Here is a 16,517-nt window from a genome sequence, read left to right as displayed (position 1 = left end):
GGCCAAAAAGAAGTGGACCACCCTGTTGCTGAACATGCTGCCAAACACAACATCCTTCATTGCAATGATTGCTTCACAGCCTTTACCATTTGGATCCTTCCCACCCTGCAACACATCCCACGTTCCCATAACCCTCCTGGCCTCAACCTTCATTGGCCACTGTCCTCACCTATCGAGCCCCTTCCCTGTTCCCATTCCAGCACTACACAGCTGTCATTCCACCATCACACCCAGTCTTTTTACTTCTCTCCTTTTCCACTACTTCCCCCCGCCCTCCGTCCAACCTGCAGCCCTTCACTGTCCACCAACCCCACCACACTATCCCTCCCCCTACTTTCCCAAGCTTTGTTCATATCCCCACCCAGTCGCCACTCCCATCATGTACTGGTTCTGCTGCTTGCAGTGTGGTTTCAGTTGCCTGAGACTGCTTGTGTGTGTGTGTGTGTGTGTGTGTGAGTGTGAGAGAGAGAGAGAGAGAGAGAGAGAGAGAGAGAGAGAGAGAGATCTATTGTTGATGAAGGCCTTAATGGCTGAAAGCTCTCTTTGTGACAGTCTTTTTGTTGTACCTATCTACGACTCAGCATCTCTGTTATATGGTGAATAGCAACTTTGTACATTTGCTTATACTTATAACTTGTGCAAAATCTTTTTGCTCTCAGGCTGAAACTTTTTTTCATATCAACTTTTAAATGTAGAGATCCTCTGGTAACTGGTCTCTGCAAGAATGCCCATGCAAAATGGTACTTATCTACATAAATGCCCATAACTCACGTGTTTATGAAGCTTTTTTGATTTGGAATTTTTTCCACAAGTTAAGAGAAGTGCATACTCAACAGACATGTAATTATTTACAAAGAACAATACAAAAAAAATTAATGTGTGTCACTTTCCCATTTCCGGAAAAAGTACAGACAGATTGAAAAATGCTTATGCCACATTTCTCTAACCTGGTGGGACTTGTAATTAATCTCAAATAACTCCAGAGACAATGCACATTGAAATAAAATAAAATTATTAATGGGGTTTCTGCGAATGGACGCACAAATAAATCTGAAATCACAATACTTTGTGTTGTGGTGAAAAAAAAATGTAAGGAAGATCAGCCAAACCTAACACCCACTGCTTCAGATTTACACAAAGTTTTTTCTACTTGTTAATTTACGCATGGCAATAGTCAATGCAAAATTTCTCCACATATTTCATGTAGTGTGAGGGAGAAAAATGGAAATTTTTTACGAACATAAATGCCGCATTGCATTACTTCAGACAATAATAATAATAATAATAATACCACCAACAACATCAACAGAAAGTATCTTATTTTCAACACATCACTGTCAGATTTCCCCACATCACAGACGGGATGTATATTCATTAATAACTATTCTTGACTTATGGGAATATAGAAAATCAGCTTAAGCTGTTGTGGTCCAGACAATGATTTTTAAATAGGTAAAACACTTTCTGACAGCCGATACAAGATTTATGTTTATGGAAACTCTGATTTTTTTTAAGAAAAAAGAAGCAGCCCCCCGAGTTTTGGTAGATATTGGATGTTCATTTTACATATATCACATCATTGTCCAGAAGATTATTCAAACCAGATTATATCAACTGACAACCTATAGCAAGGCTGACATCTTTGGTTGTCAGCTGTTCTGCCGGATATCGGCGTCGTTCTTGCACGATATATCGGTAACATAACTTGTAACCTTTACCAGGTGCGACCTGAGACTGCTCCTCGAGTGGACCTGGTCCAGTATTTGTCTGTGGTCTTCACCCTCCACCAGCGGTTGCAGGCATTCCCTCTGCGTTCCGCACCTGCTCACTGTGACCTGCTGGAGTGCTGCCATTCCGTTTTCCATCCGCTGTCGTTCTGGGTGTTCCCTCTGTGGTCCACACCCGTCGGACCTGCTCCCGGATATTCCATCTTCAGTCTGGAGAGCCTGGCACTGTCTGGGGATCGTTTTCATATCCACACCCTCAGCTCTATTCACGGAATGCTGCAGCTGACCCCATTGCTCCTTTAACAATTCCAGAGCAGGACCCCAGGCTCTACGTAGCTGGTACCCCATATCGCAGTTCATTATATTGTCAGTTTCTTTTATCTCTATCGATTCCCTTATAACACTGTCCCAAAATCTGGGTAGCTGTGCTAGAATCTTGGTTTCACCATAATTCATGGCAGGATCTAGTTCTAGACAGTGTTCAGCAATGGCTGATTTAGTCACTCGTCTTAATTGGGTGTGCCTTTGACATTCCCTGCACCTGATATCCACTGTTCTTGTCGTCTGGCCAATGTAGGGTATGCCACATTGACAAGGTATATTGTAAATGCCTGGTTTCCATAATCCTAGGTCGTCTTTAACATTTCCCACCAGTCCCCCGATCTTGCTGGATGGACAGAAGACACACTTGATGTTGGTGTTTACAGAGGATCCTACTAATTCTGGCAGAAACAGAACCAGCACTGGGCAGATACGCCACCTTCTTTGCTTCATCTTGCTCTGTTTCTGGAACCTATGGTGTAGCGACTGGTTGGATTGCCATCTCAATTTGTTTGGTAGTATATCCATTTTTGCAGAACACTGTTTTAAGATGCTCTATTTCAATTGGTAGACTCTCTTGGTCTGACAGGATACGTGCTCTATGGACCAAGTCTTAAGAGCTCCATTCTTCTGTGCAGGGTGGTGACAGCTGCTGGGCTGCAGATATAAATCAATGTGTGTGGGTTTTCGATACACACTGTGCCCATTTCAGGCTTCATCAGTGCAACAGAGTAAGTTGCAGCCATACTTCCACCTAATTTACTTCATTTACCAAATAAACACACATGGGATGGATTTTACAGCTGCTTCTCGTCCAGTGGTAATTCTGAATTTCATTCTGAATTACAAAATTGTAGTTTTCAGCAAAGTCCATTAATAGAATAGCTTTTTCGGGGGTTAGATTTTCTTTCAATTCAGTCAGACACTTAGATATAAATGAATGTGGTCCAAGTGACAGTAATTTTGTTACGAACACGTCCATGAATTCACCAACAGTTGCAGACTGCTTTACCAATTCTGCCCGATGATCTGTGTTTATCCATCAGCTGAAAACACACACACAGTGCCGACAGCACCAACTAAAATACACCACTTTGGTCTTAGCGAACAAAATTTAGAGAGACCAATGTTAATGTTTGGCTTCTCTCATTTAAAATGAGTGCAGTTCTCCCAAACTGCAAAGAATGAGATTGTTTCGCATATACACATTCTTCTGAATGCTAACTTTGTCTTCACCCCCTGGTAACATTTGAGTATATTCATCATTTTGGTAGAAATCAGTGACAATCTTTACCACTTCATAAGCAATAACTTTCTCCCATTTTGGTTTAGGAACTGATAAAATATCCATTTCTGTTTTCAGTTTCCTTGCTTGTCGAACCACATACTCACTAACATTGAATTCAGACATTATGTTTTCTTTGACCAAGAGGGTGGAGCTAAGGCTAAAATTTGAATTTACAGGTACTCTTACAATGGCAATTTTTTCTTTCATTAACAATATCATACCATCAAAATCTTTGGCTTTCTTAAGACTTTCATCATTAAATTTTTTTTATCTATTGCCAGAATCTTCAATACTGCAATCTAATGCCTGGCACACTTTTCTTTCCAAAACATGCTTCAATTTTTCTAGCTTCTTTTTGCCATGTGATGCATTGCTGTGATTTGGAATGGAGTGAAGTTCTAAGAGAGAGCATCCCAAACCATGTAAAGTTTTATTTGGATCCTGCATACTTCAACTGATTTGTGAAATGTCACCTCTGAGTCATCTGCATCACTTTCAATTTCTGTCAATGATGTCACTTTTCTGTTCACAAATATTACACGTTATGCATAATTTTTGGCCTGGTTTCACATAGATTAACTGGTAACAGTGTTTTAGACGAAGACAAGCAAACTGACCTCAAAGATTTTTTAACTGTTTGTGTTTTTTGAAAGGATCACAAGTTCTTTGATGACTTTCAAAAACTTTTACATAATAGTAACTGTCATGTACACATATAGCAGCACTTTCTTGATCTTGTCCCCAAAGCTTATATTGGACCGCAGCAAAATCGAATCTCACTGGTCTTCATTCAGCTCTTCTATTTTTTGTATAGTTTTCACTACAGTACAGGTTGTCAAATGACATGGTGTTTTTACTAATTTTCCAGTAGGGCATGAATTCACATTTTCCACTGCAATTAACTGAGCACTAATTCACTTAAAACATACTTTATACAAGTGGGATAATAAGGCCGCACCACACACAGATATGAACTGCAGCAACTGAGGCCAAATAGACGAATCGTTGCATGCCAGTTATTCTCTAACAATGAATTTCAGCAATTTTTGCATTGTTTTTATTCCTATGAAGGTTTCAAACAAGCTACTACCTCTAAGATCACTTTTTTATCACTGTGAGCAGGTGATCGGCTGACCACACAAATCATATATAATAGAAATAAATTTTCACATTTAAAGTTAACTTGCCGCCTAGAACGAATTAGGCCTATACTTAAATATGCTTATTTGATACACTTCCATCTGAGGCAGTGAATGGATGAACTTACTTAAAATGACCCTTTGCCATCACAGCAAAAAGTATTTTCATTTCAGATGTGTGTCAATTAGCAGAAGACTCATTAAAATAGTTATTTTATTAGAAACTTACAATCTAGAGGATTTAAGACCAAAATCAGGTTCCCAGCAGGTTGGAGAAATTTGATATAAGCATTTTACCACATCCTTGCAAATTTTCTGAAATCGAAAATTGACATACATTGATATTTTCCAAAAAGTTTCTTTGTAACTTTACTGCTTCAATAACTGGACATCTGTTAACTATATGTCTTACTTAACTTTGGGGAGAAAAAAAATCAAAAGCTTCATAAACATCTGAGTAATGAGCATTTATATAGTTAAGTACCATTTTGATTGACATTCTTGCAGAGCCCAGTTATCAGAATATCACTTCATTTAAAATTCGATATAAAATAAAGTTGTAGTCTGAGACCAAAAAGATTTTGCATAAGTTCCTATGTTATAAGTATACGCAAATGCGCAAAGTTGTGTGAAAATCTGAGATAGAGGGTTACAAATCCTTGAATTATTGCGCGTTTCGACATTGAATGACCCTCCATGCATCCGGCTGTTTTATTCAATGACATACCACCTTTTAGCGATATTTAATTCTGATAAACAACAAACGTTGGGTGCAAATTCACGAGCTTTTTAACTCTAATGTTTTAGTTACGTGAGTATAAATACTTTGACATTCTTAGGTAAAAGTTTTTTTTTTTTTTTTTAAAGATCTCAAATCAATTCTAGTAAATTATATCATTGGATATCTCATGATGGTTATTCCTTCTTGATTTATTGTTATGCTGAGGTTCACTCGAAGAAATGGCTCTTAGTGTTATAAAACTAGAAAGATCTAAAAATAAATGACTACAGCTTAAGTGTTTTATTAACACCCAAGATGATTACTGTTAGCTGTGGTTGCCCATCTACATTCATTAAAAAATTAGATAGCCTACCCGATTTGATTTAAATGGGTTGAAATTAAGCATGGAGAAACTCAGTTAATGCAGTTTAAAACAAAAGAAGCAAAATTAAATTAGGCCTATATTCAAGTCAGTCACAGAAACCAGGATTTGCAGGAAGCAAGCTGTGTGAAATTCCTAGGAATGCAACTGAATAAAAATCTATCATCTATTCAATACCTCACAAATAAATTAAATAGCCTAGTAATTGCAAAGAGGATATTGTACGAAGCTACCAGTACATGCATAAGAAAAGTAGTATATCCCAGCAACTTTGAGTCATTAATAGGGTATGGAATTGTATTTTGGGGTACCTCAAACCATATGTGTCAAATATTAAAACATCAGTAAACCAGCATTAGAAATGTGCACAATGTAGGGTGAAGAAAATCATGTCACCCACTCCTAAAAAAATCTAAGTGTATTAAGTGTTCTCTCACTATACATCTATGAGTTGATAATCTTTGTACACAGTAGCCCTGATTTATTTGTTGCAAATCATTTCCAACATGATTACACTACCAGAAATCAAAATAATTTTATGCTGCCCACCCACCATTTAAAACTTTATGCTCAAACTCCACATTATATGGGTAGGGAAATTTATAACAAAGTGATATATGGGTATGAAAATTTGTAACAAAGTGAAAGGAAGAGAATTGCTCAGCATAAATTTAGGAACACTGAAAAAAACCTAATATGAGAAATTTGTGCAGAGATGTTACTATTCATTAGAAGAATTCAAGAACAACTTGAAACTTTGAGCAGGAGAGAGCAAGTACTTAGGTCTGTTGATTTTTAAAAGTTTGTTATTTTTGAAGAAAAATTGTTAATTGCTTAATTAATTATACAGTACATTATATTATATTACTGATATTAGGCCTATAAGGAAAATTGTAAACCAATTTTTGTGTTTTGACAAGTCTCCTGTACATTAAATCAATGGCTTCAAATTGCATGTGACAAGACAATGAACTTATATTCTATTAAATTCATGAGTCCTTGTGATCACTTCCCATCATTCATCACATGAACGGTTACCAATAGCAGCATAGAACACAAAAGCTGTGGGCACTATGTGCACTTTTACCCTGTTGAAATATAGGTCTAGGCTATTATTGCAATGCAAATATCAGACTTGCGCAACATAAAAAATTAGAAAAGTTGCCCTATTTTCTGTTCATAATTTCTTACTGTGTAATATTTTCAGGTACCACCTCAAGCAAAGCTACGGGCTTGAGAGTCCAAAAGCATGCATTACGAAATTGTCATCTAGTAAATTAAAAAATACTCAAGCTTAAGTCTCAGAACTGGGTGCCTTAAAAGCATTCTATTTATTTACAACTGATCTTTTAAAATAATATATCCCTTTTTGTAACTAGCTCAAAAGCCAAATTCAATACTACCAAGAGCAACAATCTGCACAAAGACAAAAGGCATTTACTGAGGTTTACAAAATGTCCATTATTCAGAAATACACAGTCATTAATATACCAACAACTGTAAAAAGTTCAGTTTCTAATAAAATACAGGATAATAAGAGCCTCAATTTATTGGTGGTAAACAAGTACCCACTAGTTTGAGCAAGAATTTAGTATAGCCTTACATTCCTTTATTTAAGTCCTTTCATTGACTGCACATTTTAAATGCCATCACAAGATCAGTAAATGTATCACTGTAATCAGTTTCTTTAGACGGACCTTGGCTACATCAACTGAGGAATATTTTACACTAATCACATGTTATTAGCAATTATATAAATTTGTAAACAAATACTTTCAAACAGACCCATTTCTGTAGTCTGTGAATTGGGCAATAAATCTAAATATATCAGTTTTAGTTTAAAATTCCTGCATTCAAAAGGTTCTCCTCACTATTGTTCTGTGTAATGTACTATGTGTCTAATCATGAAAGACAGATCAATCAAACCATTACTAATAAAGAGTAACGTTATGCTACTTAACTACAAATATTTTAAAAATGTATTAAAGTATTTGGAATGGTTGAAAATGTTTGCATTAGCTTTTAAATAACTAACGAAAGTTTGCATACCATAGTCAACTATAACTGCTGAGTTACATCTTCAGTTATTCGCACTAATCAACGTATGTTACTTATCTTCTTTTTCTTTACATCTTATGGAACTGATTGCAAAAGACAAACACAAATAAACTTAATTTTTTCACTGTGCCCGTGTTTTGGCTATGTCGAAATAAAGCTACAGTTGAAATTAAATTGTTTTATGAATTAGTAGCTATCTACAAAAGCATTTCTGATTAGACATGCGAAACTGTTAAGTGGATCTTTCTTAATTTTTTTTTTTTTAATTACGTCAATACACTGTTCCACCAATGGGCACAAGTGGTACAAAACTACAAATTCTAAATGTATAGCTCTCTCGCTTAGAGGATTAAAAACCTCCGAGCCCAAACATTGTCTCAAATTGTGTCGGGAACGAATCAACATATTTCAGTCTTCTGGCTTCTCAGGTGGTGGGCCGCAAGGCTGCAACATCTTCTCCATCAAGTTAAATCTCACTCTAGCTTTCGCTTCATTTTCACTGATAGCAAAAAAGTTAAGAAGATCACAGTGTCCCATATACGAAGCATAAGAATCTCGATGTTGGTTCACCAACCATTCAAATTTGGTCGTATCGGCGTGACCAGTGCCAATATATTTTGACTGCAAATGTTCTAGTTGACTGTGAATATTGTATCGGTCTCCCATAATTACTTCACTTTAGTTTCAAGCTTGAAATTCCACACGATGCACTCACGATTTCTTTACTCTACCGCACCGTAAAAGCGTAAAAAGTAATACTGCTTCAGTGCTTCCACAGAGTTTGTAAATAAGCGCCTCCAACATGCAGAATTGGAAGCCTTTCGCCAGAGAATGGCTGTAACGTGTGAACAAACTGTCGCCAGTCACGTATGCGAAAGTTAGACAGTTAACGCCTGATAGTACTCCAAGCGGTTAGAAACCGTAACAGTTAGTTACGTCAGGTTACCTTCCATTCGAAAAAGGAGTGCACTCAGCGACTGTTATGTGGCTTATAAATTATAGAGTGCAGGAATCAGTTGTCTTTTTTAGATTTTATTACGGAAATCCAGATTTCGGCTAGTGGCTAGCCATTCTCAATGACGCCCGAACAACAGGGACTTGAATCAATAATAGGAAATGGTGCATTGAGAATGGCTAACCACTAGCCGAAATTTAGATTTACGTAATAAAATTTAAAAAAAGGACGACTGACAGTTGCACTCTATAATTTATAAGTTAGCTACGTTTTAAGGACTATGTTTGTTTCTTTAATTATTTTTCTACTCTTTCAACGAAAAAGTCGTTGTTTCTTTGCGTTTCATACATTAGTCAATAAACAAGGGACATAAATTGTCCTGAAATAAACATAAAAACAGCTTACTCTCACTTATTCAATGATATAAGCTAAGACTAATGAAGAAATACTTTCGAATATCTGTATAATTGCAGCTTACTCCGCTGAAAGCAAGAAAATATAAACACATATTTCATGCGTGAGCGACATATATTTCTGTTATTATCAGTTCTTATCGTGACAGGGACTTTCCTTGACACGTAAAGTTTTTTTATATAATCTAATAATTCGCCAATTCTTGCATTTCACTTAACTTTCTAATACATGAATATTTTAATTCATAAGTGCATATGTTGAAGATTACTAATGTCTGTGGTTCAGATGTAACAAATATTGTGAAATTGGCACCTGCTGTGTTGGGAAAGTTTTATTTCCTTTGACATGTTATTATCGAGTCTGTGTGTTCTCTCCCTTCAGCTACAGGTGTGGTGGCTTAGTTTGTACATTAAATAATGTAGGTACTGCATTCCATACAGGTTTCCTACGTTTCACATTCATTGATTTGGCTGAAAGCATACCGAACAAAACTTCGCATTGTTGGTAGATGTAAGACATCTTTCTGCAAAAGTTCAGGTCTTCTGGCGTCTACCACCAATTTTTTGTTATTAAAGGCGAACGACATTCTTCGGTTAACTGTCTGTACGTTGCAAGAGAATCGAAAATAAACTATACTGTATGATGTCACTTAATACCTCCTAGGGTCCATACGAAACTAAAGAACATCTAATGTGCTAACATTTTTTTAATTATTGTCGATCTGTATTGCACTGCTTACGCTCTCTATCATAGTAACTATGTTACAAATCAAAATAAACGATAGTATTCTCACTCATCAGATATTGCATTCAGAAGTGTCGCTTGCTGGCTGTTTGGCATACTGCTGTGGTAGTGGGTGCCACGAAGGAAGAGGAATGTCGCGACTCTTATGATAGATTGTGGCGTGATAAACTGCTGAGAACTGAAATAATGGGAAAAGTGAAAAAAGTCAACAACTATTTGCTATCGAAAGTAGATGCAAACAAACACGTCAAACAATATGTATGAGGAAACACAAAGGGCCTGTCTACCTTACTCGATGTGCTTTTTTTCTAAAATACAAAATAATGTCAAAACAACTGTACTTTTCTCCTTCAATAAAGCTGAGTTTTCCACTCTTGAAAATCATTTACTGAAAATTGCTTAATCGACTTATGTTCTTATTTATACACAGGGAAAGTTTATTCTTTATCCAGGTATTGCAAAATCTTTCTCTTGCAGATGTGAGATCATTTTGTAGAAAAAAAACTATTCAAGTCGTCTAGTAATATTTGCAATGTATCAGAAAAACGAAGCAAAATAATTAAATAAATACTATGGAGTTACAAAAGCATAAAATCCACAACAATATCATGTGTCACCGTGGCGAAACTAGGATAAATTCCGAAGTTAGCAGACCACGACATCTGCACCCAGCATGTTTGACATATGGTAACCAACGCCTAACAGTGCCTGTGGGTATTCCTGAACTACACACGACTGATATATAACAGAAATACCGCGTATTCGCATAAACGCATTTTATTAACGATAGATTACAGAACAGCGTAAATAGCGAGCGCATGCAAAGCAAGTCAAGAAAGAACTACCCAAAGGCCGTCAGCCTCGGAGAGATCGCTTGAGTTACTGATGCTGATAGTCATTCCATTTTCAATCGCTACCACAGAGAGCCCCCCCCCCCCCCCCCCCAATCAGTGTGAAGCATGTGAGGAAGAATGACCACCAGGGCCGAAGTGTGGCCACATAGGAGGTAGTGGTGGTAGGCCGACGTAGACGAAGTGGTGAGGCAAATTTGCCCGACCAGCGTGCTGCAGTTGGTCCTGAAGGAAGGTGCAGCTGGACTGTTTCTTGTCAGTGCGTTGCGATGTATCAGTGTGCAGGCATGCATGGCCAGGCATGCTTGGGTTGGGACTAGAACTAAGACACGACTGGATCGTTTCTTGGAGACTTGAGGTTATTTGGGCATGAATATCTGACAGAACGAAATCCTGCAATCAAACAGGCGGATGTAAACGTCATCCTGTGTGAGACCATAAGATATCTGTCGAGGTACTTCATGTCTGTGCAGTCACCTGTAATAGGACTATGATGTGAAGGTGGCTGGCTTTAGTGATGAGGGCTGTGGTACTATCTACGTCCTTATCAATAGGAAATTGGTGAGAGGGCAGCAGACAGTTGCGATGGGACAATATATCCCCCAGCACAGTAGGAGAATCAGCGAACACCAAGAGAGTGCCATCATGTAGCTGCAGCAAGATGTCTTTGTGGCGGAAATTCGATACATCAACCATGTAGGTTGTGACATAGGGGAAATGGTCAATAGGCACTCGTGCAGTTACACATTCTTGGCTGGAAGGGGAGTATCACATGTAGGAGGAGATCACTAAGAGAGTATGGAACAACATGCAAGTATGTGCTGTCATTGGCTGGCTCCTCCAGAGAACTGACTGTGTCCAAAGGTTGTTCATCATCCAATGTCCACGTAGCTTTAACTCTACTGAGTCACACGGCTTGATTCCTTCCATTTAGAAGAATGTTTAAAGAGTTGACTGAACACCTGAGAACTTAATAGGGACCTAAATAGGGAGGTTGAAGAGCCAGCTGGACAATGTCATTGTGTAGCATGCTTTATTGCTACATGCTAAGTCACTGTGAACGAACACTAGTGGGAGCGGCAAAACTCCGGATGCAGATGTTTGAAATGTGAGAGTGAACATGCTCAATTAGCTTGGGAAGGGACTGTAGAGGTGGCAGGTAGGGTTTCTTCAAAGAATTTGGTGGATAAAACAATTGGCTTGCCTTAAAGTATGTTGAAGATAGCTTTTAAATCATCTTTATGGGGTTCGCGAATTCCCAGTAGGACCCAGGGCAAAGCCTCTGACTATGACCCTCTGTGGCACATTATGGCTGCTTTAAATGTATGATGCCATCATCAACAACCATTTGCTTTTTGATAAGCTGTGGTATGGAATCTGTCCGCACCACGTAAGGTGCACAACAACTTGGAGAGCAGTAGAGATTCAGATTGATGTCTTGGTCTCTCATAAGGAAAGAGGGCAACTAAATCACACAGTCCACACAGAAAACAAGGTTCTGACAACTGAGTCCGCAATGATGTCTGCTAGAGAAGCTGCTTTGATTCATCTATTAGTAAGACTGATGCTGACAGAATGTACTTAAAGCCATCTGAAAGAGGTAGGGGCCTAATTAAATCTAAGCGCACGTATCTTATCCGGACCTTCAGGATGTCAAAAGTGCCCAGTGGCTGCTATGTGTGTCATCCAACTTCACCACAGTGCCATGGAATGCAAGCCCTAGCCAAAGACGATAGTCTTTCTGTACTCTGGGCCAAATGAAATATTTGGCAATAAGGCATGAAATGGCCTCGATGTCTCAATGCGGGAGGTGGTGTGGGGCTGAGAAAACAGTCTGGCATAGTGGACCTAGGACAAATGGGTAGAGGTTACGCTGATAGAAGAAACATACCAAACAGAGGAAGTTAAGCTGGAAAGCTGGTGAGACATGAAGTGTAAGGCTGAACAGTTATCTTGGTGCAAATTTTGAAGTTCGGCATTGTCAGCTTGTAATTTAGCCAACCCATCCAAATCTCATGGACTAGTGATTGCATTGACCCTGGAGTCAACCACATTGTCTGCTCTATGTACATGTCTAATGTCTGCAGGATATTGGCAGATGAGGTCCATATGGTGAAATCTCCTTGAAAGAAAGTCCTGCATTGGGTTTTGGATTGCAGCAGCAAGTGGCTTATGATCTGTATAAATTGTGAAAACATGTCCCTCAGTGTCGTTATGGAAATATCTCACTGCCTTGTAGCTCTCTGTCAAACAGTGACCACTTATGTTGAGAGGAGTTAAGTTTCTTCGAAAAGAATCTAAGAGGTTGAAAAAGTCACACATGTGTTGTTGAAGTACAGTGCAGATTGAAGTGTTGTTGGTGTCAGCTGTGATAGAATGTGTGCATCTGATATGTGATGGCATTTACTTGTGCTGTTTTTAGATTGTCGAATATATGAACCATTTCCTCTGACCATGGCACCTTATGCTTCCCTGAAGTGCACTTGTCTGCCAATGCCTTGGTGAGAGGTGTCTGAATGGAGGTGGGATGGGGTGATGTTTACTGTAAAAACTGACCATGCCAATAAAATGGCACAACTCAAGACAGGTAACAGGTAGTGGGAGGTTATTTATGAACTTAACATGTTCAGAGGTTGGACTAATCCTGTGGATATTACAGTGTGTTCAAGGAAAGTAACGCTTGTGCTGACAAGCTGAGACTTTATTCTGACACTGTTGGCAGATAGGGCAGCTTGTACCCAATCAACATGTTTATGCTACTCAACTGAGGAAGAAAATATGAGGATGCCATCAAGTTAGACGTACAATGTAGGGGCACCAGCAAGATGGAATCACTGAAGCATTGCAGGTTTGGGCCAGGTTCTTGAGACCATATGGCGTAAAACAGAATTCAAAGAGCCCGAATGGAGTAATGATTGCTGTTTTGAAAATGTCATTGCTGAACATGGGGATTTTTAAGTATGCCTTCTGACAATCAAGTACGCTTGTGCCCCATTAAGGAGTTGCACAAAATCCTGAATATGAGGGATAGGGTAATTGTCAATGACAGTGTGAGTGTTCGACCAGCAGTAGTGCTCATACAAATGGAATGAACCATCTTCCTTAGGCACAAGATCAATAGGTGTACATCAGTTACTTCCCCATGGTCGAACAATCCCAATGGATAGTAGTTTGTTAATAATAACTTTTGCATGGCGCAACTTGTCGTGAGTAAGCCTTATGACACACAGGAGGACACTCCATTGTGTTTATCCTATTGCAGGTGGTCGCTCCTACCTGTGCACCTGTCACATGCATGGGAGTAATACAAGTGTCTTCACTAGGGGGCACCAATCAATTGGCCAGGGCAGCAGGAGAGGAAATTCACTAACCCTTGCATCCGGTGGCTAATATTTGTATAGGTACATCAGGAAAAGCTATGACAAAAATTTAAAACCAATGATGATAATTGTTAGTGTGGCCACTGTAAACATCGATAAAGATATATTTTGCTACGCCAGAAGGCGGATAACAAATGATAAAAAAACTCCTTTCATTTTTTTTGTCAATTAATAGAGAGACTCTGTCTTTAGTTCTCGAGTGGAGAAGACGTATTTTTTGTAAGATGTATGTTGTAGCCATTTGTGTTGTCTGAATAATATTTATTATTGGAACAAAACCAAGAAGCTATTCAGTTATCTTCTGCACCATACGTAAATGTCATGTCACGAGTGCAGCCTGTATATAAGGAAGAAGTCCAATAAAATGAAAATTACATTACATACATGATCAAGAATAAGTTTTGTAGTGTCTGAAGAAGAAGCACCTAACAGGAGTGTGTAGATTTCCACTACATGGAAGTAAGTTCATGTTAAAATGGACTCAAAGGAGAGAAACTACAAAAATCCAAAATTTGGGCAATAATTGAAATAATTTGACTTCTATTAATCTCTTTATTTATGTACCCTTTACTATTGCTATATATACACTCATGCTCATAAATTAAGGATAATGCTGATACATGGTGAAACAATGCTCTGGTGGGCGGTTTTGAATCATCTCGGGGTATGACCACGCGGTCCATTTGACCTGTGGTTGGCGCACGGCGGCGCTGGCAGCAGTCCACATACGCAGAGGTGTGTTGGTGCATGTCAAGTACGGTGCAATGAGTAAGTGTGCAGGATTTTTCAGACATGCTAATGGTGACTAGGTGTTGAAAATGGCTCAAAGAACACATTGATGATGTTATGAGGGGTAGAATACTAGGGCGACTGGAGGCTGGTGAAACATAGCACGGCTCTTCCCGGCAGAGGTTCGAGTCCTCCCTCGGGCATGGGTGTGTGTGTTTGTTTGTGCTTAGGATAGTTTAGGTTAAGTAGTGTATAAGCTTCAGGACTGATGATCTTAGCAGTTAAGTCCCATAAGATTTCACACACATTTGAACATTTTTCAAACATGGCAGATAGTAGCACGGGCCCTTCGTGTCCCACAAAGTGTGATCTCAAGATTATGGCAATGATTCCAGCAGACAGGAAACGTGTCCAGGCACTACATTATAGGACGTCTACAGTGTACAACACCACAAGAAGACCGATATCTCACCATCAGTGCCCGCAGATGGCCCCGGAGTACTGCAGGTAGCCTTGTTCAGGGCCTTACTGCTGCCGCTGAAACAGTTGTCTCCACAGTCTAAAGACGACTGAACAGACATGGTTTATTCACCTGGAGACCTGCAAGGTCTATTCCACTGACCCCTGGTCACAGGAGAGCCCGTAAAGCCTGGTGTCAAGAACTCAGTACATGGTCATTGGAACAGTGGTCCCAGGTTATGTTCACAGACGAGTCCACGTATAGCCTGAACACTGATTCTCGCCGAGTTTTCATCTGGCATGAACCAGGAACCAGATACCAACCCCTTAATGTCCTTGAAAGGGACCTGTATGGAGGTCGTGGTTTGATGGTGTGGGGTGGGATTATGATTGATGCACATACACCCCTGCATGTCTTTGACAGAGGAACTGTAACAGATCAGGTGTATTGGGACGTCATTTTGCACCAGTATGTCCACCTTTTCAGGGGTGCTGTGGGTCCTACCTTCCTCCTGATGGATGATAACTCACCGCTCCACCGAGCTGCCATCGTGGAGGAGTACCTTAAAACAGAAGATGTCAGGTGAATGGAGTGGTTTGCCTGTTCTCCAGACCTAAGCCCCATTGAGCACGTCTGGGATGCTCTCGGTCAACGTATCGCTGCACGTCTTCAAACTCCTATGACACTTCAGGAGCTCTGACAGGCACTGGTGCAAGAATGGGAGGCTATATCCCAGCAGCTGTTCAACCACCTGCTCCAGAGTATTCCAACCCATTGTGTGACCTGTGTACGTGTGCATGGTGATCATATCTCATATTGATGTTGGGGTACATGCGCAGGAAAAAGTAGCGTTTTGTAGCACATTTGTTTCGGGATGGTTTTCTCAACTTATCATCAATACCGTGGACTCACAGATCTGTGTCGTGTGTGTTCCCTATGTGCCTATGCTTTTAGTGCCAGTTTTGTGTAGTGCCACGTTGTGTGGCACAACATTCTACAATTATCCTCAATTTATGAGCATGAGTGTGTGTGTGTGTGTGTGTGTGTGTGTGTGTACATATTCCATCAGTTGCAAGTTTGCATATTCATATCATGTCGGGGCCACCAATGTAGGTATTCTTGAACTACAAACACTGATGTATAACAGAAAGACCACAGTTTTGGTTAAATATGTTGTAATAACAATAGAGTACAGAAAAGACCAAACAGTGTTCACATACAAAGCAAGTCAAGAAAGAACTTCCGAAAGACCATCAGCCTCAGAGAGATTGCTGGAGTTGACGAGGTCGGTAGTCAATCTATAGTCGATCACTGCCACAGTGTGACACCTAGGTTACATGTATACCAT

The 16,517-nt window shown here is 39.4% G+C and overlaps 1 protein-coding gene across 1 annotated transcript; it reads right to left on the bottom strand.

The window, feature by feature from the left end:
- Nucleotides 1-7,102: 7,102 nt before the first annotated feature.
- Nucleotides 7,103-8,525, bottom strand: LOC124619498 (splicing factor 3B subunit 5). Its single transcript, XM_047145917.1, has one exon. It carries the CDS (start codon nt 8,300-8,302, stop codon nt 8,045-8,047), a length of 258 nt encoding a protein of 85 aa, XP_047001873.1. The 5' UTR covers nt 8,303-8,525; the 3' UTR covers nt 7,103-8,044.
- Nucleotides 8,526-16,517: the final 7,992 nt, after the last annotated feature.

The sequence above is a fragment of the Schistocerca americana genome, chromosome 6 (genome assembly GCF_021461395.2).
Source record: "Schistocerca americana isolate TAMUIC-IGC-003095 chromosome 6, iqSchAmer2.1, whole genome shotgun sequence".
Classification (NCBI taxonomy): Eukaryota; Metazoa; Arthropoda; class Insecta; order Orthoptera; family Acrididae; genus Schistocerca; species Schistocerca americana.
The sequence above is the reverse complement of the archived record's forward strand: the minus strand, read 5'-3'. Positions and strand labels throughout refer to the sequence as shown.

Excerpts from the sequence above, each read along its gene's own strand:
- LOC124619498 (XM_047145917.1), bottom strand. The coding sequence starts at position 8,302 with ATGGGAGACCGATACAATATTCACAGTCAACTAGAACATTTGCAGTCA.